Source organism: Tamandua tetradactyla, chromosome 13 (genome assembly GCF_023851605.1).
Source record: "Tamandua tetradactyla isolate mTamTet1 chromosome 13, mTamTet1.pri, whole genome shotgun sequence".
Taxonomy (NCBI): Eukaryota; Metazoa; Chordata; class Mammalia; order Pilosa; family Myrmecophagidae; genus Tamandua; species Tamandua tetradactyla.
The window spans coordinates 67,156,966-67,178,979 of NC_135339.1; the positions used below are offsets into that span (position 1 = coordinate 67,156,966).

A 22,014-nucleotide genomic window follows, 5' to 3' on the forward strand; every position below is an offset into this window, starting at 1 on the left:
CAAACTTAGAAAAAAGCATGTACGGTTTGCCTTGGGTGAAAATGAATGGAGAAATTTGTTCTCCATTTCTGTGTCCAGCAGAGGAGATGAGGGTGGGTATTGAAGCTGGGACTAGGGACCAGGAGTTGGCCAGGTTGAAATGGGAAGTGGGGATAAATGTAAAGGACAATGCCAAGTTTTCCTCCAGGCTTATAAAGCAAAGCTGTGTTTCAGGACAGCCAGATATTATAGAGTTAGAACCTGGGTAAGGGCTCAAGGTCAAGGCAGGGACAGCTGGTTACTAAGGCACCATGTAACCTCTGTGTCAAAGGGAAACACAGAGCCAGAGCTGGGAGCCATGATTAGAGGCAGAATACAGGGACTGAGGAAGTCAATTGACCAGAGAGAGAAAAAGTTGATTCTTTGTCCTTCTAAAGCCAGAATGGGAAGTTTCTTGAATATAGCCAAGGAAGGTCGTGACCAAAAGAGGGGGTGAGAACCTGATGATATTATGGTCAGAAAAGGGAGAACTGTGTATATCGGGAGGTGGTGGTGAAAAGTGTGGTAGAGAGAGATCTACTTGATTCATACTGTTTGGCACTCTCTCTCTCTCCCTCCTCCACCATGGAAGGTGATGGGCTCTGAGATGGAAAGGAAAGAGCTGATGGCATGGTCGGTCTTAGTTCTCTGAGTCTTTACTTATGGTTTGTGCATGAGGTCAGACACCTGGAAACTAGGCCCAGGTGAGGAATAAGAGCCACTGGGATCATTGATACAGTAGGCTGTTGGCCCCTCTAGCACTGGGCCCCACAACTGGGATAGCAGCACTTCCTGCCTTGCTAGGGTCCCCTTGTTTCAGGCTTAATGGAGAGTATACCTCAATGACCTCTGGAAACAGTTTGGCTTCTCTTCCTGTGACCTCCATGCATAGCTCTCACACAGTGAGCCCTTTTCAGAGTCCCAGGGAGAACTGAAAACTGAGCTGCCTGGGAGGCAGCTCCTTTACAAAGGGCAGAAAAGTAGGTCTCTGAGAAAGGCTGGGAGCAAAGGCGAGCCAGTTTAGATAGTAAGCAGCAGATGCATTAGTCTAATTGCCCCTCTAAAATTAACAGGGCTTTTTATCTCTGAAGAACACTTTTAAGCACTCATGTGATTTGGTAAAAAAGGTGCAGGTGGGGGCAGAGCCCGGCTCTTCTTTAGACACAATCCACCATTTGGTTAAACAATCTCTCCCTTTTCTTCTCTCTTGCCTGCAGGTCAACGGATTATGGCACCACCTATGAAAAGCTGAATGACAAAGTGGGTTTGAAGACCGTCCTCAGTTACTTCTATGTCAATCCCACCAACAAAAGGAAGGTAAGAGGAGGGGTCACTGGGTCTTGAGCAACCCCTGAGGGGGAAGCAGGACTGCTCAGGGCCAGGAGGTAAGGGCAAAACCAGTGGCTATAGAATCCCTTATGGAGTGCCTGCTTTATATGCCAATGAATTCTAATAATGGCCTTTATTGTGATTACAATAGTGATAGAGGCAATGACAACAGAACTATACCATTCTATCAGGGCTTCTTTGCGCCAGGAACTGTGCTAAATGCTTTTATTTATCTTGACAGTGAATCTTTGGGGTAAGAAATATAGTTGCCCCATTTTACAGATGAAGACACTAAATTAGTACTAGACACTAGTACTAGATTAGGTAACTTTCTAGCCTGAAGTCAGACAGTGATAAAATAACAGCTCTAGGATTTGAGCACACGTCTGCTTGACACCAGAGTTGAGTCTCTCCACAGCCTTCCTCTTGCTTGTCTGCTTTGGAGAGCCCCTCTTTCACAGGGGGCCGGTTTCTGCCAATGGAAGGATCAGCAGCCCAGGATTCTTCACCTCATTCCCCAATGGCTTCTGAGGCTCATGGGGGCAGACCCTGCCTCCGCTCACTCCCCTGCTGCCCTTCCTCTCCTCTTGGCTTAACAGACAGAACATGGTGAAATCGTCAGAACTTGGTCATGGGGGCCTGCTGGAAGGAGAATCTCTGGATTCTGTGCAACAATGGACTGTTATAGAAAATAAATGTCTATTGGCTTTTGAGAGCGAGGTAATCTTTTCCTAGGTAGGAAAGCACTGCTGTATAGAAACGTAGGCAAGCCTGGTCCAAATAAACATACCAGGGGGATAAAACACATTTCAATGACTCTAAAAGCTTGACGCTGGCATTCCCACGCTCTTCTTTTGCCATCTAATATACAAACTCTTCCTTCAAGAAGTAAATTCAAGGTTGAGCTTCAACCCAATTTTACTGTTATCCCTGAACTTGATTCCAATTTGGTGGAGTCCAAGCTGAGGCTTAGAATGATGATTTTTGATGCTAATCAAAGCATAAAGGAGTAGCCCTGCTTACTGGAGCAGCTTTGACTCAAACTTCTTAGAGAAACAATCTCACAGCCATAACCCCACCTAGTGCCCATCACTAGTGCCCTGGAACACCCCCAGCAGAGGGAAGAAGCAGAATTGGTGGCTCCTGATTTAGCGTTGGTGAGTGATGATCAATGGCTAAAGATCCTGCTGACTCTAGGCAGCCCAGACCCTGAGACTGTGCCTACCAGCCAAGGGCCAAAGCCCTGATACTCAGGACACTTCTTTAGGCGTGTATCACTGGTTTATCTGAGCGGTTTCTCTTTCCTTTGTCTTTTTTCACAATTTTCAGTTTTGTTCTCTGAATTATTGAATGTTAGAGCTGGAAGGGATCATAGATTTCACCTATACGATTATTATAGTTTCTGAACTGCAACTCTTTTACAAATGTGATTAATGCTCTAGAACACCTCTCTAGAAAAATGCCCAAGCACATACATTTTGAATACAATTTTGAGGGTTTTGTGAACATCCTGAATCCCACTCACGGACCTAGGATGTCCATGGGTTTTGGTTAAGAATCCCTCATCTGTAACAACAGCCTCATTTTACAGATGAGAAGACTAAAGCCACAAAAGCTTATGTAGCAAGGTGGAAAAAGGGGTCGGGATTAGAACTCACAGCTCTTGATTCTAACTCTGGATTTCTCTGAGTCACATTACCCTTTGCACCTTTTCCTCCTAAACCTTTTAAATTGAGGGTATAGTCCTGTCTTGAGTGCTTGGGGTAGTTGCATCATGATCTTGAATAAAAGCTTGGTGCTACGTCCTGTATGGAGGCACCTTAATAGAAATTGACTGAATTGAGAAGTGATTGTCTACCTCACTCCTTCCTCCACCTTTCTCCCTTCACTGAGAAGGAAGCTGAGGCCCTCAGGATGAATGTCCCATCCAGGCAATGCAGCTGGTAATTGGCCAAGTAGACTTGGCTTCACGGCTCCCAGTTTGGTGCACCTCCCTTCCCACCCCAGTAACTGGGGTCCAATGGAATCAGATGGGTGTACACACTTTGCTTTTTTTTTCTTGCATGGGCAGACACCAGCAATCAAACCCTGGTCTCTGGCATGGCAGGTGAGAACCCTGCCTGCTGAGCCACCATCACCTGCCCAGTGTACAGACTTTGGCAGAAGTAGAAACTGGGTATTTGGGACATGACAGATGTCCTTCAGCACTGATCCATGAATTAAGTCATATTTCATTTAGAATCTAGTTCAATCATCTATGCAAGGATTTTCCATGTGATACATAAAGGGTTGTGCCTGTTGGCATTCAGGTAGGTGTTTGTTCTGTGAGTTTCCGGTTGGCAACTATCATAAAGATGCCCCTTGTTTTTTCTATTTTCTCACATTCCCGACTATCTTAGCTCTCCTTTAGCACGACTCTGAAGTGTTTTGAAGTGAGGGAGACAAAGAGTGGTTGGAAGCAGCTGCTGCGGGGTGGAGGAGACATGATGCTGAGTTTTGGAGAACACTGGCACGGAAATCCCACCATTTCTCCCTCCCAGAGGTGGCTTCCAGGCCATGCTCTCTTTGGAGCAATTTCTCCAGGAATCATCGTCCAGTCAACAAAAGTTAGGCGTATTTCTGTCTTCTCTGAGAATATCACCAAAGTACCGTTAACTCCCACCGGAGAGACATTGCCAGCGAGACAATTAAAAGCAGATATTGTCTTCACTCAGATTGGAGAAAGACAAGTAATAGAAATTAGTGCTCCTAAGGAACCTCATCGTAGAGTGATTTGTGAATCATCCAAGGAAAGATGAACTTAGACTGTTTCATTTTATTAAGTGTATTTGATTGTGTTCTGAGCCTCTAGATACTGACTATTCACACATATTGATCATTCACATATATGTTGTGACTTTCTCTTAAGTTGAATATGCAGTTTGCTAGAATTCCCCATTCTCCAGTCATTTAGGCAAAATGAAATTAAATAAAAATGAAAATTGTTTCTTGATTGGTCTAGGGCTCTTGGTCGTTCTGGCCGTCTAATGCTTTATTTTTATTATTCGCTTCTTGAATTTTTCTTGAAGGGAAATCCTGAAAATCCCTGGAGATTCTTATTTCAACTTGTGTTATGCTTTTTTTTTTTTTTTTTTTATTCTCAGTGGCCAGATTATCTGTAGCTCTCCATATTTATCGGCCTGCTAATGGCAGTAGTTTCCAACAGATTTTTTCACTTAATCTTATGGAAGCACTTGCTTTTCACCTAATGAGTTATTTATTTAACAGATGGCCACTGCTTTCCTTAGAGGCTGTGAGTACATCAATGATATCTGTTGCCCCTGGCAAAACAGTAAATTGAGCTTGTATTTATATAGTTGCTCCCAAAGCTAATCGCTGATATTTTAAACACATTTTTGACAACATAAAATCTCCTAATGTGGACAGCTAATAAGCCATTAAATTGAAAGTAAAATTCTTAACATGTGTGTAGTCTCCTTCTAGCAGTAATAATCTTAGTGTTAATTGAGCACCTACTATGCTAAGCTCCCTATTAGGAGCATTATCTACATGATCTCTAATTGCCAAGCAACTTTAGACTATAGGCAAAAGAGGAAAATAGACTTTATGTAAATTGCCCCAAGGCTGTATTACTTGTAAATAGTGGATTTGCATCACCCTTTCCAATGGTCTTATTTGGGGGACAAATTAGTCAGGATATATCCAGTAATGTTGGACTCCCTTAAGAAAATTGCATTAGTGATAGCATTGTCTTTCCCACAGGCTGTGAGCAGGACCTGTTTATCTATCAGGTATTACAATTCCCTGTCTAAATAAGAGTATTAATATGAAGTGCTCGGAGCTGCCAAAGGAAGCTGCTCTAATAATCTTATGCTGTGGTGGCATCATCATTATTTTAATGACCTTGACCTGCCCTGGCTATATTTGATGTGAATTCTGCATCCCTGACTGATTTCCTTTCACTAGCCGTTGGACAATTATCTCACTGCTGGGTGATGCCTGAGCAGTGTGGGGTTTGCTTCTAGAGATGAGGCTCTGCTGTGGTGGGGTCTGAGCCCCAGCTCACAGCTTCCCCTTCCTCTTGAAGGAGATAAATGTTCCAGGGACCCCGGAGCTCATTGTCACTGTCAGTTGATTTTTGTCTTCAGATCCATGCAGAGTGGCATGAGCTAAGGTCAAGTTTGCCTTTAGCAGAGTTGTGCTCTGTGCATGGAGCCTGAAGGTTTGGAGCCTCAACAAAAGAGAGGTTTGGTGCTCTCTTATGTATTTGAGAACAAATCTTTCTGTGGACAGGGATCTGTAGGCATCTTATGGCCTATACTGCTCTGGCCTATACTGCTCTGGCTCAAAAGTGGTTGCTGCCTGTAGATTTGGAGGTGGCCAGATGGAAATGGCAGGGAGCATTTACAGGCCTGACTGCCAGGGAATGTGACCAAATTGCTGTAGGGTAGAGTTGTATGTGTGCATGTGTGCGCGTGGTAGTGGCAGTGTGTACTGTAAGACCAGGCAGTACAATAGGATAATATTTTCTTTCTGTTGAGTTCCTACTAAGTTCCAGGCACAGAACCAAGTGCATTACTAAGTTCTTGAGCTTCTCTATTATTTCCCTGGGACTGATAGTTTTATCCTCATTTGACAGAAAAGGAAACTGAGGCTCAGGGTGGTGAGCTGCTTGCCTTTTGTAAAATAGCTAATGAGAGGATTCCATCCACCGCCATGCTCCTGCCCAGGTGATGCCGTTTCCTCTGATCCACCCGCAGGTTGGCTGCCCCTGCCCAGGTATAGAGACTAGGTGAGGCACAATCATCTTGTCTTAGTTGTGACCCTGTTTCCTGGGGTTTTCTGCTCATGAGTGTTAGAAGATTATTTGATTTTTGGAGGAGGAGGGGAGTGTCAGATTCCCCTTTCCTAGTTGATTTAGCAATGAGAAGGATAATTTCTTCCAGGCTACCCTAAAAAAATACAGTGGGAATTACCAGTCAGATTTCTCAGGTGAGCATGCACCTCTGTCAGGCTGTTAAAGAGACATTGTGTGTGTGCTCGGATGCTCGATGTGCTTGCTTCATTTATTCTCTTGGTACAGCAACATAAGCCTGTGTTCTATTTAAAACCCTGGAATATTTCAAAATAAACAAAGCACAGAATTTTAAAATATTGAACTCCTGCTTTCCCTAACCCATGTCTTTGAAGACTTTTGGAGGGTCAGGAGAAGTAAGCTCTGAGATAGTACATTTTCAATTCACAGAAATTAAAATCTCTTACTCTAAAGCCAAAAAAAAAAAAAAAGATTTGAATTTGGAAAGATAATTTTAGGCTGTTAGGCAATCTGTTAAATGTCTATCTCTGAGCAAAAATATGTTGAAGGGGAGATTCCTGCTTCAAAAATGGGCAGAGAAGATGCACACAAGGAAATAGCTGCAAGTCTAGATGGGGGGGTCTCAAGCTGAAACGCCTGACGGGCCAGATATATAGGGATATGGGCCAAGCTGGGACTGGGGCAGTCCTTCTTTAAAGGGACTTCTGCCACTCACTCCCAGATGGCTGTTGTCATGTGAGAATGAAAGTCCTGTGTGGCCAGATATTATTAACATCATTATCACTGTATTCCGATTTTCTTAAGAGAAGGTGAAAATGCAGATTTTTATGTGAGTCTTCTGTGCATTTTGAAATGTTTTGGTGAGGCCAGGGTGTGCAGTTCAGGGAGTGGGGCTGGCAGGCCCTCCCAAATTTACTTTCCAGGTCTTACATCCAGCTAGCATCATGGGCCATATTCTGAGGGGTTAATAAGTCCACGGGTGGAATTGGTATTGAGGAAGTGGTCTTTTGGGGCATGGGATAACACTTAGTAGACTCACTTGCTGACAGTTTACTGTGATAGTTTTATGACTTGTGAGAGGAAAAATTTAAGTTGAGCATGGTTCGCCAACATCTCTCTCTGACTCAAAGCGATCACATGATAGGTTCTGCAATGCAAGGGGACCTCTTATGTCATTTAAGGGTAAAACCACTGAAGTAGGAGGCAGACATCTGATTTCTCCTCCTGGTTTTGTTCCTAAGTCATTCTGTATCTTTGAATAAGCTGGTCCCTTCTTAGAGCCTGTGTTTTACTATTTGTAAAATGGCAAATGTAGGCCCTATAATTTTGAAATTCCTTCCAGTTCAGATGGTCTGGATGGCCACTATTTTTTACAGTGCCTCAATGGACTACATGGTGATTTGGAAAGTTCCGTGGGCTTTGGGACTCAACAGATAGTAACTTGAGTCCCAAGAAGAAATACTCTCTTATTGATCTCAGTTCTCTGGCCACATACTGACCATCCAGGCCTGCCTTTGTGAATCTGCAGATCCTTGTTCAGAAAGTGGGTGAGTGGCTCCCAGTGGTACAGCATCCTCTCTGCCCATTTGAGGAGTTCCATTGGCATGAGCTAATGCAACTTCACATTAGGCTCACTTTCACTGGTTCAGGCAGAGGTAGCCCTCTTACTGCAAGTACAGAAGCCAGGGACACTGCCTATATCTGTTCCAGCAACCCAGAATAGAGGACACCAAGTATCGTGATATTATCATGATAATAGGTAGGGGACAAGCTCTCCTGTACCTCACTTCCTACCACATGGCCACTGACCTTAAAGCAGCCTCAGCCAAGCATCCCACCTTACCTCTCCGGGCTGTACATCCTCCCTTCAGAACATATGCATCATACACTAATTGTTAAAGAGCAAGGAAGAGAAGTCCCTCTTAGCGCTCATAGCCATGTTTCTGTTTTCTAGGATAACAAGTGCCCAGGATAATAATCACAATGATGATGATTATGATGATGATATTCACCAAAAAAAAGCTCACACTTGTTGAAAGTTCCCTATGGGCCAGAAATTATGCTTTTTGTGAGTTAGCTCCTTTAATATTTCACCAACAGATCTATGAGGTTGCTGGGAGCATCATGCCCATTCACAGGTGATGAAAATTAGCAATGAGAGGTCAGGGACCTGCTCAAATGTGGTTGATGATGATCACTTTCATCGGCTTAATGTGCTTATCTCATAATGTGTTTCCACTCACTTTTGACCCTTAGACTCACCACTTGTTGGAGCTGAAGGGCCGGCGCCCTGGGGACAGTCTTGCAGGCCCTTATCTTACAGAGGTGGCTAGTCAGGGACCTGCCTGAAGTCTTGAAGTCAATTGAAGCAGCCTGGGCTTATTGAATAGGATCTCTGGCTCTTAGTCCAGTGTTCTGTGTCTCCTTCTCTGTGAGCCCACAAGGCTGTTAGCAGCTAGTGCACACCAGTCAGATGTAGAGTCCCACCTGGGTGGAGGGATAAGTGCCAGGAGGGAGCAACTGGCAGCATGGTACTCCTGTCCCTGTCCGGCTTAACCACAGTTCATGCAAACATCCATAGCTTCTCATTCTTTGGTCTCAAAGCCCAAAAGGTATTGTAGCTGGAATCCCTTTTCAAAGGAGCTAGTATGGGACACCAAGGACCTAGAAACCAAACGGCCTCTTGCCTGTTGAAGCCGGGTATGGTTGAGCAGTCTGCTCAAAGTCAGATAGCTGTCAAGGAAACAAGAGGGTGGGCACTCTGGGGAAGAGCTGTCTAGGAAATGAATCAACATTTCTCATAGGCCTTTTCTCTTAGCTAGCTGTGGGATATTGAGAAAGTAATTTATGTTTTCTGAGCCTCAGCTTATCAATCTGTAAAATAGAATAAAAGATCGTTTACTTACCCCTTCCTTTTAGGAGCAGGATTAGGATAGAATGGTTGCTTTGGGGGAAATAAGCTTCAGAAGGAGGGACGCTGTCAGTAAGGTGGAGGTGGCGTCATGGTCGTGGCAGGCACTGACCATGGGGCTGCTGGGCGGCCTGCCATGCTGCTTTCTTCTTGGTTCCTTTGGAAGGATGCAGCTCCCTGAACCCTTGGATCTTAAGGCCTTTGCTTCCTCCTCCATCCCGGAGGGACCCTGCCACCTTCTCTTTTCTGACCTTCTTCCTTGTCTCTTAAAAACAAACCCACTGACTGCCTGAGATTGATTATTCTACTGATGGAAAGAGATGGTCCCGCTCTTGTTAGTTCACAGTTACCTTGTTTTTCTTGCCTTATAAATGAACATAGTTACCAAGAGGCTAGAGCAGTGTTTAGGAAGATTGTCTGGGGGAAATGTGTGAAAGAAAGGTGTGAAAAAAGGAAAAGAATAGGACTTGGACCCAAACTCCCTTATCTAGTGACTCCAAGTAAATATCTATTTTTTGGGGCATGCCCAGAAACAGAACCAGAAAATAAACCCCCAAAGGCTGAAAATATCAGATTTCATCAGGAGCCAAGAGATCAGAAACAAGGTAGAACAATGAAGGGAAAGAAAATGGTCTAGAAGTTTCCATCTATCTTTGTATGACCCAACAATGGAGCAGCTAGAAGTGTGGTTCAAGTCAAACTAATCACTTAAAAGAAAAGGAATCTAGAGCAATTCTTGGAAATTCACTCTTCAGTCAGAAAGCCCCTTTCTCAGCAAATGTATGCATGTGGTTCCCTATATAAATTGCTGCAGCATGCTCTAGCCAATAATTTATTTAAAGGCTCATTAAAATGATTACTGTTTTTTTTTTTCCTTTTGCATTTTATTTGAAAATGGGAAGAATATAAACCTATTGCCTGGCTTCTCTCCAAAGTGCCCTTTGGGGTTTGTATCAAGTGTTTCATATTTTTAAAATAAAGATATGATTTGTCATACAATTATCTAGGCATTTAAGAGGAATAATAAAAATTAGCCACTTATTTCACTTCTTAGGGACTTCCGTTTGCCTGCCCTTTTTTCATTAATTTGATATTCATTTGTTTTAGTTTTTTGTATATGTCTGTATGTACATGCGCATTTGTGTGTCCAGAAGATTTTCAACAAAGAGCATTTGGAAAACTGCAGTGTTAGGAAAATAAACCCTTATTCTTTGAAAACTCTGGTTTACACCAGACCAAGTATTCAAAATGAGCCTGTGTTTGTGGATGGTCCCATGAGAGAAGTCACTGCCTGTCTCATCCCAAAGACTGGTTTGTCCCCACAGTGTTTGGTGACGCCTATGAAGAGGGACTCCCTTCCAGAGTGGATGTCAGTCAAGGCTGCTTCTCCTGGTCATGTCCAGATAACCCTTCTCACCACCGCAAAATTGCAGTTCTCCTGCCGGGGGTGGGGGCGGCACTGTGCTGTGCCCAGGAAGTGTGTGGATGATTAAGGCCCAGACTCCATGCTGGCAGGAGTGGGAGCCAAGAAAGACCTCAGTCATAGCAGTTCCATTAGCAGTGAATGGATACCATCCTGGGGCCAGGGTCTTATGCTGGCTTGGAGATAGAAATAACAACTGCTAACATTTATTGAGCATTTACTGTGAGCCAGGCTGATAGCTTTACATGTACATTTTTTCTCACACACGCACAAAATATATGATGGAAATAGGTGATTTAGTCCCATTTTGCAAGAGAGAGGGAGCTCTTCCAGCTGGGGAGTGGCCAAGCCAGGTTTTGAAACCACATTGCCTGACATTGATGCATAAGCTCTTAATACTATGTCTTCTTGGCCCCCCTGGCTTGGAGGGCACCCTGACCCCCAAGATCTTTGCTTACATATCTGTAAAAGGAGCATGGATGTGGAGAGGGGCGTGCTTCCTTCTCATCCAAAAATGCTACTGTCCTATGGTGAGAAGTTATGAGAAATAGTCCCTGCCTGGAGGAGAAGTCAGAGGTGCCCAAGGTCACTGAGCTTTCTTAAACATAGGAAAAATGACAGACTGAGTGGATGGGGACAGTAAATAGCCTGTGGAAAATGTCTTGAGGCTGAAAATGAATTATTCAGTAATTCACAAGAGCAAGCAGCAGTGCCAGGCTCTGGCGTTCCCACTCGCAGTCCCTTCTGTGAGGGGGCTGGCTGGGATCCCACGGGTCTCTTGCCATTTGGGCAGGAAACCTCTTCATTCAGATCCTGGCTCTACTTCTTACCAGCTAGTGGCTTGGGCAAATTGTTAATTATCTCTAAGCTTCTGTTTCCTTATCTGTGTAATGGGGGTACTGCTAGTACCTACCTTGTGGGCAGATGGGAGGATTAAATGAGAAATGTTTGCAAAATGCTTAGTCCACTGATGGACACATGGCACTCAGTAACTATTGTTATTGCTCTCATCATCACCATAAACTCATGACAGTGAGTCCCCATGAACAAGGGGCAGTTCCGTGTTAGAACTCTCATTTATGAGTAGACAGACACTCATCCTGGGCACTCTTGGATCAATCTCAAGCATTGGGCAATCTACTTAGAAAAGGATGAAGCTAGCAGGGGAGTCCAAGGTTGTCTGGTTCAAACCTCTCATTGAACTGATGAAGAAACTGAGTCCTGGGACAGGGGGAAAGAGTCACTGACTCAAGGTTATGCAGCCACTTGAAAATTTCTGGCTTCAAGCCCAGTATTCTTCCTATTAAATTACACAGAAAGATATTCACAATGCAGCCAGATCCAAGCAGACAGGTAGCTAAGGATGACACTGCTAGCTAGGAGCTTCGGGGGGCTCTCTATCTTTGTCCGGCAAGCCTCGAGTGTGCAGGGTGCCTTGGATGGTGCTGGGATTAAAAGAGGCCGGTCGAGCTTTCAGACCAGGGTGCCTCGTGTGGAGAACCTGCACAAGGGCACATGGCCATGGATACGTTCCCCAAGGACAAGATGGACCCAGAGAGCAAAGGTAGCAAAATCAGAGGAAAGTTCAGTCAAGATTGAGCAGGGAGAAAAAAAGATCCAGATGGGTGGTCTGGTGACCTTCAAAGCATGAGAAAGCCCCCAAACAGGAAAACTGGCCACGAGGTAAGAGACCAGGGACACTGGGACCAGGGCAGGCCAGCTTGTGCAGGGAAGGCCGGGCCATAGACTTCAGGACTGAGACTGTCTGGTTATAAGTGGTGCATTTATATCCAGTACCTTTTGTTTGTTGGGGGATGGTAGCAGGGAGGCATTTGACTGATGAAAAGCAGTCAGGCCAGCCAGACAAGAAAGACAGGTACATAAGAAGAGTAGCAGAGAGATATGATGCAATTATCCAAAGTGGTCTTTGGCCTGAACCTCAAATCTTCAATCATCTCGGGGGAGGCGGTGCAATATATGTATGCATGGAAGATTTCTTGACTCCGTTCCTGGACCTTCAGAGCAGAAATTTACCATATAGGTTAGCTCTGGAAACTTGACTGGAATAATGAACGCTGGTTTCCTGGTTTCAGCTGCCACCCCCAACCCTTGGTACCAGAGCATAGAGCATTAGCATTAGATAACTCAAAGGAGACCAGCCTTGCAGACACAAGGTTGTAAAAAGTTATTTCCCTGAGAAGATTTTCTCAGGATTAATAGCTTCTTGATGTGGCTGTCTGGAGAACCTGTCTTGTCTCAGCCAGACCCTAGGCCAGTTGTAAATGATTGGGAGCATTCCATGTCACTCTCTTCCCTTCTATAGTTATAAAAATTGCTTCTCTTTAGTCCCACAGATGCTTGCACATGAACTCATCCATGTTGAATTTACCCCAGAGTCTCAGGGCAGGTCGTTGGTGCCAGGACTACCAAACCCTGGAAGTAGAGAAGAGGAAGCAAACCTAGAGTTGGCTCGCACTACCACAATCATTCCCTCAAAAATTACATCATCAGCATTTTCTGTTCATCTTCAGGAGTTACCACTTTGGTCGTGTCAGTCCTTATTTAGAAGACTTCAATAGCTCCCCGTTGTCTGTGGGAGCAAATTGTGCATCGTTTGTCTGGCAGAATAGTGGTGATCTCACCTGTCCAGATTTCTGTTTGCTCTGCTCAGTGTGATCAGTTCTGTGACCATGTTTTGATTGCTTCAGACCTCAGTTCACTATCCTTCAAATGGGACTAATAATAATAACTACCTATATCCGTTGGGATGCTTTGTCTTTACAAGGTACGGAAAACACTGCCTTTATCTTCTTAAGCATAAGAAATTTGTTACTTCATATATAAGGAATGAAGGTAGGGTAGCTCCTGGGCTGTTAATTCACTGGTTCAGCACCATCATTGGGGATCAAGTTCTTTCCATAACTCTGCTCTACCCTCTAGAGCATTGGTTTTTGTCCTCAGGCTAATTTACTCATGATAGATGATAGGACAGCTGCAGTAATTCCTGCATCACATCTATATGTGAGAAGGTCCAGAAGAAGAATAGGCGACAACACTGCTTCAGAGTGAGGAAACGGTTTCTGGAAGCCCATAGCTGCTTGCGTTGAGTCACGTGGGCATGCTCTTTCCAGGACTGGGGTAGGCCAGGGAAGCCAGAGTTAGGGCCAGCCTCCTCCACAGCACATGCCGTCACAGAGGGAAAGACGTGAACAAAATATGGGCTTTGTTAGGAATGAAGAAAGAGGAACAGGGATAGGTGTTGTGTGGGCAACCAACGATTTCTCCGACACTTTTCTCTTAAGGGTTTTGAAAATCAAATGAGATTAAGCCATGTACATCATGTAAGTGTTGCCATCTTTCCTGTTTGCATCTGTATTTCTATCTTTATTTTTTGGCTCTTCCTGTTATGTGCCCACTTCATCTTCCAAAATGTTACTCATCTTTCAGCGTTCAGTTTAAATTTTCCCTCCATGATATCTTCCCAGACATCCCAGTATTTCATTCCCCATTTTTCATGTCATGTAGAACTTTAACCCCCAACTCTGTAGCAGGTCTTTGAATTGAATTTGAATGCATTAGAGTAAGCTGAGAGAACTTGAAAAATATTGAGCCTCAGACCTCACCTGCACCTGGAAATTCTGATTCTGTAGGTCTGCAGAAGGTTGGGGAGTAAGAATTAGTGAAAAGGTCTTCTGGGCATTTCTGATGTATAGCCAAGTTTGGACATAATGTCTGGAACTTAGCATTTGGGTTTCATCATCCATGCAGATATAGTGGTTAACTTTTCAAATCCTGTTATAGAACACAGACAGTATCTCATATATTTTTGTGCCAACATGCAGCCTGGACACATGAACGTTTTAAAGAATTTTCAAAGTGATTGTGCTTTCAATGAGTCCTTTGAATAAGAGATTTTTAAAAAGATTAACTCTCTGAACTTTTGCTGAATGTGCAGCAAGTGCATAAGGCTGGAAGTGAACTCATCCCTTCTACACCTTTAGTATTCCAAGACTTAAAATAATAAAATGTTTGCTGTTTTACTCTTCCCCTCTTCCTGTCAAAGAGATAGGCAGATCTTCCTCCTTCTGCTTAGTTCCAAGTCTTGCTGCCCAGTGTTTCTATACTTTTCAGAATTATAGCCGATTTAGCAGGTCTGACTGTGGTTTCCTTTAAGATCGCAGACCAAAAGAAGTCAAAGTCGACTTAAAATTATCTTTGAAAACAGTCAAGCCTGGGAAGGGGCATTTTTTTCACTGCTTCCTTTTTACCAGTAATGATCTTAGTAGTAAGTTATAGCACTTCTGGTTGGATTGATAGGGAACTGATGGAGATACCGAATAACAGAATATTTGGCTGGTCTGTGAACATTCTCCAAACATCTGAGGTGAATGTAGTCTTGTCCTGGGCACTGAGGGGCCCACCCAGAAATGGTAGGTAAATAAGAGCCCATAACAGGATTACTGTGTGTTGAGGGTGGGTTCAAGTCTTTATATACATTATAGGATTTAATCCTCAAAACAACTTGTGACATTCATGAATTAGGCAGTTATTATTCCCATTTTGTAGCTGTGGTAACTGAGGCTGAGAGAGGTTAAGAAACTTGCTTCACTAGGAAGGTGATGACCTGGGTTTTGAACTCAGGTTTGATTGACCCCAGAGTCTATACTTGTACCCACTCCACTACTGAGCTCCAGAAAATAGGCATTGCTGCTTTCACAGAGCTTGAGCCTCAACTTTGGCTGCCTTCATGCTCTCCTGGAGGAGCTTTTAGACATACCCATGCTGAGGCCTCACCCAGAAGACTGTGTTAATGAACCAAGGGTGGGGTCCTGGATGAGTATAATTGCTTTTTTGATTATTGTAATTGGCTTTCAGCATGAAGAACCTCTGGTCTAGTTGGAGAGAAAGAACATTCATTTGTTGACTACTTTAGAGTTATACTTGTGTCCTGGGTCTTTGATTTTATGGAGTATGCCCAGGAATTGATTAGTGTTATTGGTAGAGGAAGGAGTGGCTAATCCTGTCTGGCATGACTCGGTGAAGTTAATATTTAAGTGGAATTAGCACAACAGTAGGGATTTGCTGAAGATGAATTGATAGGGTGGGTGGGCTGTGCCTTCTGGACTGAGGAAATAGCATGTGCTGTAGTGGAGAGGTGTGAAAGAGTAAGGTATATTCAGAAAACTTCAAGAAATTTGGCGGGGGTGGCATGAAAGAACATGTGAGGTGGAGGCAGAGGAAGAAAGCGAGGTAAGGAGCCAGATAATTAAGGATCTTCTCCGCTGGGCTAGAGACTTGGGATTTTTTTTTTCTTGGTGCAATAGAGAGTCATTAGGTAAAATTGCTGTCATAGACAGATCATTTGTGGAACAGAGTAGAGGTGGGATTAGAAGGAAGGGGAGACCAACAGCAGAGAGACTGGTATGAAGCATTGATTTGTAAAAGCAAAAAGATTAGAAGCCACCTGAATATTCAACAGAGAGATTTATTAATAAATTAAAATACATTCATATGATTGACTAGTACTTAGTCATTAAGATTAATTTATTGACATGGGGAGCTATTCTTCATATGGCATTCAGAAAAACAGTCTATAGAACTATATGTGTGAATAAACAAAACATTGTGGCTAACATAATGCTCTAGACAAGAGATGAGACGACATGACCATGGACTCCAGAAGTGGTGGAAGGATGGAGAGGAGGGAGAATTGACTATGAGACGTGCTAGAGGAGTGGAATCAGGCAAACCTGATTTGGATGTTGGAGTAAGAAGAGAAGATTTTAGAATGGTTCTCAGGGTTTCAGTTTGGATGGCTGAGTAAATGACAGTGGGGGACTGATAAGCATTCATAAGATGATGGATGATAGAGAAAGAAGTTTTGGGCAAATGATAATCAATTTGGTAGGGGCATGTTGAGTTTGATACTGTGAACATTGAGGTGAGAACGCTGTTAGGTATTTGGATTTGTGGGTCTGGATTTTAGGAGTTGGATAAGCACACATCAGTCTCCTGGGCAAACAAAGACAAATTCAGTAATAAAGGCTGGTTGAATTCCTGTTGTTGAACATAGGATCAAGAGCAAACAAACCAGTTTGCAATCAATTCAGCAAACATTTACTGAAAACGAACTCTGTGGCCAGCATGGTGATAGGCACTGGGGTCATCAAGATAAACAAAACTTGGTCTCTGTCCAAGGAAACATATTGTGACAGAGAAATGTATTAAGTGCTTTGGTAACATGGAGGGGGGAGCAATTAATTATATCATGCATGGTTAGAGAAACCTCCAGAGCAGAGGTCATATTTGACTAGGCCTTAAAAATGGTTAGCGTTTGTCAAGTGGATCAGTGTTTTATGGATTGAAGTTGCAATTGGACTTCACTTTAGAAATTAAGCATATTTCAGAAAAGTCGGGTATTATTTTGGATGACAAGAAACTAAGTATTAACTTCACTAAAAAATTATCCCTTAAGACTGGGAGAAAGATCAAAGCAGAAGGTAGAGTTATAACAGAGAAGATAGGATTTAACAAATGAGTATGACTGCTGAATCATTATATTGATATCTGTTTTAGTCTCCAGTGTCTTGGAGCAGCTAGAAGGAAAAACCTTAAATTGTGCAACTGTAACCCATAGCAAACTCTGAAATCTGTTCTATAACTAATTATTGCAGTGTGCTTTGAAATGTATTGCCTTTTTTGTATATGTGTTATTTTTCACCATAAAATAAAAAAAAATTTAAAAATTCACTAGAACAGTTGAAATCTAAGGACCCACTTTCCAAGAGAATAACACTGAGTGTATGTTTTATAAGTGAGTTTTAGTTCTCCCTTAGGTTGGTTTATAGCTGATAATCTTCACTTACCTCAAAGCAAAGCAACATTGTATATCTGAGTCAAGGGGCTTGGTACACACGGTATGTTTACTCCCAATTCATAGAAGAGGCGCCAACCTCAGGTCTTGGCAGGACAACCTTCCCCCCAAGCTCCAGCCAGATGCCCCCATTCGCTATGGCTGACTAGACCACACAGGTACCTGTGCGTCAGTTCTTGTTCACCTCGAGGGGGTTGAAGGTCACTCAGCTAAGTGGTGGCAGCATCCCACTGCTTTATGCACCTCTCCACACCATTGGGCACTTCCAAATGATACTTCCCCACATGCTTGGCCTCTCTTCTTTGGCAGTGAATGTGTGTACTGTTACCTTTAATTACTAGGCACAGTAGCGGGTAGTGGTTTGGCTTCAGGTGCCAGTGGGGATGGAAGCCGGCCAAAGGGGAGATGTTTGACCTGGTGAAGGATGACTGATTGGCAGAGAGTTTGGACTACACAATTACCCTTTTATTTTTGCTGCAGTTTAATGTGTTTTCTGCTTTCCCAGGGCTCCCTGTGGGTCAGTAGCCCATTCAACCTCAGCTTACCTCTTTCCTATTGTTAGTGCCTTAAAAATTTTGACTGGGAAATAAATATAGTAGAGAGACCCAAACCTTCTGAAGCTAATCTGGCTGTCAGTGGTTGACAGGTACATTTATAACCTCGGTACTGGATTATGCTTTGACGTCTTCCAATTGGATAGCCTTTACTGGGGCAGGTGGGATGTTTTTCAGGGAGAGGTGGTATGTGAGAGAATTTACTCTTATTCATTCCCTCCCATGTACAGAATCTGTCAGGGACTCCTTATTGTCTGCAGAATACAAACCAAATTCCATAGCATGGGATTGAGGCCCTTCATAATCTGGGCCAGGTGTTTTCTCCTGCCTCATCTCACTTTTACCCTTGTTTCCTTATGGAATTAAGATTCTCCATGTGTGGCAGCTTCCATGCTCATACCTGGAGCATCTTCCTAGAGTGCTCTTCCTCATCCCTTCTCCACTCTCTTGAATAACCCTCCTCAAGGCCCAGTGCAGAAACCACCTCCTCCAAGAGGTCCTTCCTGATTGTATTGGTCCTGCATTTCCTCCTCCATTGATTGGCATTTCTACTTTGCTTATTATTTTTTAATGGCTAGCTCTTTGGAGTCTGCAATGAGGTTTTCCATAACTTGTACCCATTGTAATGCCTGGCATAGTGTCTTGCATCCTCCCGGAGTATAGCTTTTATGTTTGATGGCTTCCTTGGGAGGAAGCCACGGTGCAGGTGTTGAAGGCAGTTTCAGGGCAGCTGGATCCCAGCCATCTGTTGATGGCTCTCAGTCTCTCCCGGGGAAATGCCTATGGAGGGCTAATGGACTTAAGAGGGCTTTCGTTTCAGGTTTTATCCCAGCTTCCCAGATCTGCTTTTCTGGGCCAGATGGCACCTGTGCTCGGCTGCTCCGTTCTGGACTTACCTTCTGTGTTCAGCATTCTGCTGGCCTCCCCTGTCATTGCAACGGGACTAATGGCTTCCAGCTGTGACAGCTTATAGCCTACCTCCAGCATTCTCTGCCAGAATCCAGAGCCTAGCAGATTCTGCTAGGGGAGAGGAGTAATGGGGGACATTTACAGTGGAATTGATTGCTCCCTCCTTGGTGCTTCCACAGTGCTCTGTTTATCTCCTGTCCTAGCACGTATCACACTGCAGCTATTTATGTCTCTGTCACCCCTGCTAAGCAGTGAGCAGTGAGTGCCCTAATGACCAGATCCATGTACGATTCATCCCGACTTCCTGGTCCCTGACACAGTGCTTGGCACGGTTGACATTCATTCCATCTAAGTTAAGATCAATAAGCAGTTACCAAGACAGAACTGCCCAGAAAGTGCCCAGTCAAATCAGGTGAACCATTTGAGTGCCATATTACATTCCTGCTACTATTTGTTATTCTTCCTGAAACATGTTTGGGAGTGTCCCATTGGGCCTAACATCCCTGCACACTATGGCTTTGGGGAGGTGACGCTAGTAAAGAGGGAAGTGATGGCAGGCCAAACTGTCTCTGAGGCCCTGTGAAGTAACTGCCCTTAGAAAACTAAGTGGTTTCCTACTTAGTGGGTTCCCACCCCAAGCCGAGCTCCAAATTGTCCTGGGTAGAAAGTATAACCCAAATTTTTAAACATTTTATTTTTTCTTATTGAAAATTGGAATCTTGACCTCCCAATTACTAGATATATTCATTATTTCACATCATATATTCTTTCCAGTGTTCTCCCCTAAGCACTTAGGTCATGTAAAAATGCTGGATTTTACACGGTGCAGGGAGGAGTGGAGGAAACCTCTCTGATCTCAGCTGGTCTTTACCACGCTGGATCCTTGCCAAGTGTCTGCCTGGGTCCATTTAGAGGTGTTTGGGTCTGAGAGCAGCTTGCCCTGTCTGCACCAAACCCAGCTAGGCAGACCTTCCCTCAAGCTACCCCTTGAGAACTTTGTGCACAGTGGACCTCTACAGCTGTCCCCACTTGAGTTTACGCCACCAGGAGGTCATTGCTTATCAGGCTAAGAGAACAACACTTCTTACTACTGGCAAGTAAGACTATAATGTCTCAATTCAAACACAACACCAAAACTGCATCTCAGACACTCGGGCTTAATTCTGTATGGGTCTCCACCTTGAAGAAACGAAGATATTTTTAGCATTAGCTTCCAGGCACAAGCCTCTTTCTCCTCTTGCTCTGGTCCTGAAACAAAGTAACAAAAAGCTGTTAAGTCCCCTCTGCAGGGAAACCTTGGACCACACAAAGGCGACTGTCTGTCTGGCAGGATTTGGGTAGGGAATTGGGCTTACCTTTTGTTTCAGCCTGATGAGACTGGAGCATGGAGAAGACAGAATTTAATGTCTTTATCATGCCATGTTAAATTCTCAATAAATCACCCGGCTAACAGAACAAGGATATTTTTTTTCAATGATAAAAACATCCTGTATTCCTCAGAGAGGCAATGCATGGAATCAGGATCAAGATCTGATTTTAAAGGACTAGGGCTGTCAAAGAAGTATAGATAGAATCTGACCAGTGGAAAGCTTTGCAACAGTTTCCGAGGACCTCTATGAGTCAAAACCCGCTGTTTCCTAAAACCACTGTTGAAAAATTTTGGGATACTGAAAATGTGCCAGGTCTCATATCTGTTAGAGAAACTGAATCTTTGATTAAAAATCTTCCCACAAAGAAGTCCCTAGGTCCAGATGGCGTCACTGGTGAATTCTTCCAAAAGTTAAGGAAAAAATAACACGGACACTACAGAAATTATTTCAGAATAAATAACAGAGAAAGAGAAAACACTTTCCAACTTGTAGTATGAGGGCAGCATAACCTTGATATTAAAACTGAGAATGACATTAAAAGAAATAAAAATTACACATCAATCCCTCATGAACGTAGATGCAAAAATCCCTTACTAAATGTTAGCTAATTACATCTAGCAAAAATAGAAAAGGGGGATATATGACAATGAAGTTGGACATATTTTGAGAGTGCAGTGTTACTTGAAGATCCAGAAATCAAATGCCAGTCACCACATTATATAATAAAGGAGAAAATCATACGATAATCTCAACTAATGCAAAACAAGTATTTTATAACTTTTCTCGTTATAGGAAAAGAAGGAAACTTCCTTAATCTGATAAAATATATATTTTTAAAAAGCTACAACAAACATTATACTTAATGGCAAATCACTGAAAGTTATCCCCCTAACGTTGGAAATTGGATAAGGATGTCCACTATCACTAGTTATATTAGCATTGTAATGGAGGTGCTAGCCAGTGCAATAAAACAAGAAAGAAATAATAAGTGTAAGGATTCAAGGGAAAGACAAAATATAATTATCTATTTGGAAAATTCAGAAGAGTCTATAAACAAACCACAACAATTAAAAGTGAATATGGCAAAGACACTGGATACAATTTCTGTCTATATATGATATTTTTTTATGTTGGTACCAAGCAAATAGAAAATAAAAAAATAAATATAAATACTTCTATTTTGGTTTTGTTTTTCTTTTACATGGGCAGGCACCAGGAGTCAAACCTGGGTCTCTGGCATGGCAGGCGAGAACTCTGCCACTGAGCCACCATTGCCCGCCCAAATACTTCTGTTTATAATAGCATCAAATAATGTGTGATGAAATATGTATATATGTAATGTAATCATATAATGAGTTTAGCATGAATGATGAACAAAACTGCAATACAGAAAACTACAAACCATTGATGAGAGCAATTAGAAAGGCTTAAATATAATGGAGGAAACACCATGTGCATGGATGGAAAGTAGTGTTGAAAAGATGTTAATTATCCATCAAACTCATCTACTAATTAAAAAAAAAAAATCCCAATAAAGATTTCCAAAGTTTTTTTCTCTGGAAATTGATAAGGTTATTCTAAACATTATATAGAAATGTGAATGGCTAAGAATACGACAATCTTGAAAAAAAATTGGAGGAATTACACTATGAAATATCAAGACTTATTTAAAGCTGTAGTAATTAAGACTGTTAGCACAATCCATTTTGGTCTATTAGCATAAAGTACACCAAGGAACAGAATAGAAAGTCTAGAAGTAGACCTACAAATATATGGTTGCTCGATTTATAATAAAGGTAACATTGAAATG

The 22,014-nt window shown here is 42.9% G+C and overlaps 1 protein-coding gene across 3 annotated transcripts in view; it reads left to right on the forward strand.

Moving 5' to 3' along the window:
- The window catches only part of SORCS3 (sortilin related VPS10 domain containing receptor 3), a 603,968-nt gene that overhangs the window by 284,202 nt on the left and 297,752 nt on the right, over nt 1–22,014 (forward strand). For all 3 annotated transcript variants that reach the window (XM_077125964.1, XM_077125965.1, XM_077125966.1), the window contains exon 3: nt 1,236–1,335. In XM_077125964.1, the coding sequence (XP_076982079.1) occupies nt 1,236–1,335 (100 nt within the window). The remainder of the gene's footprint in view (nt 1–1,235; nt 1,336–22,014) is intronic.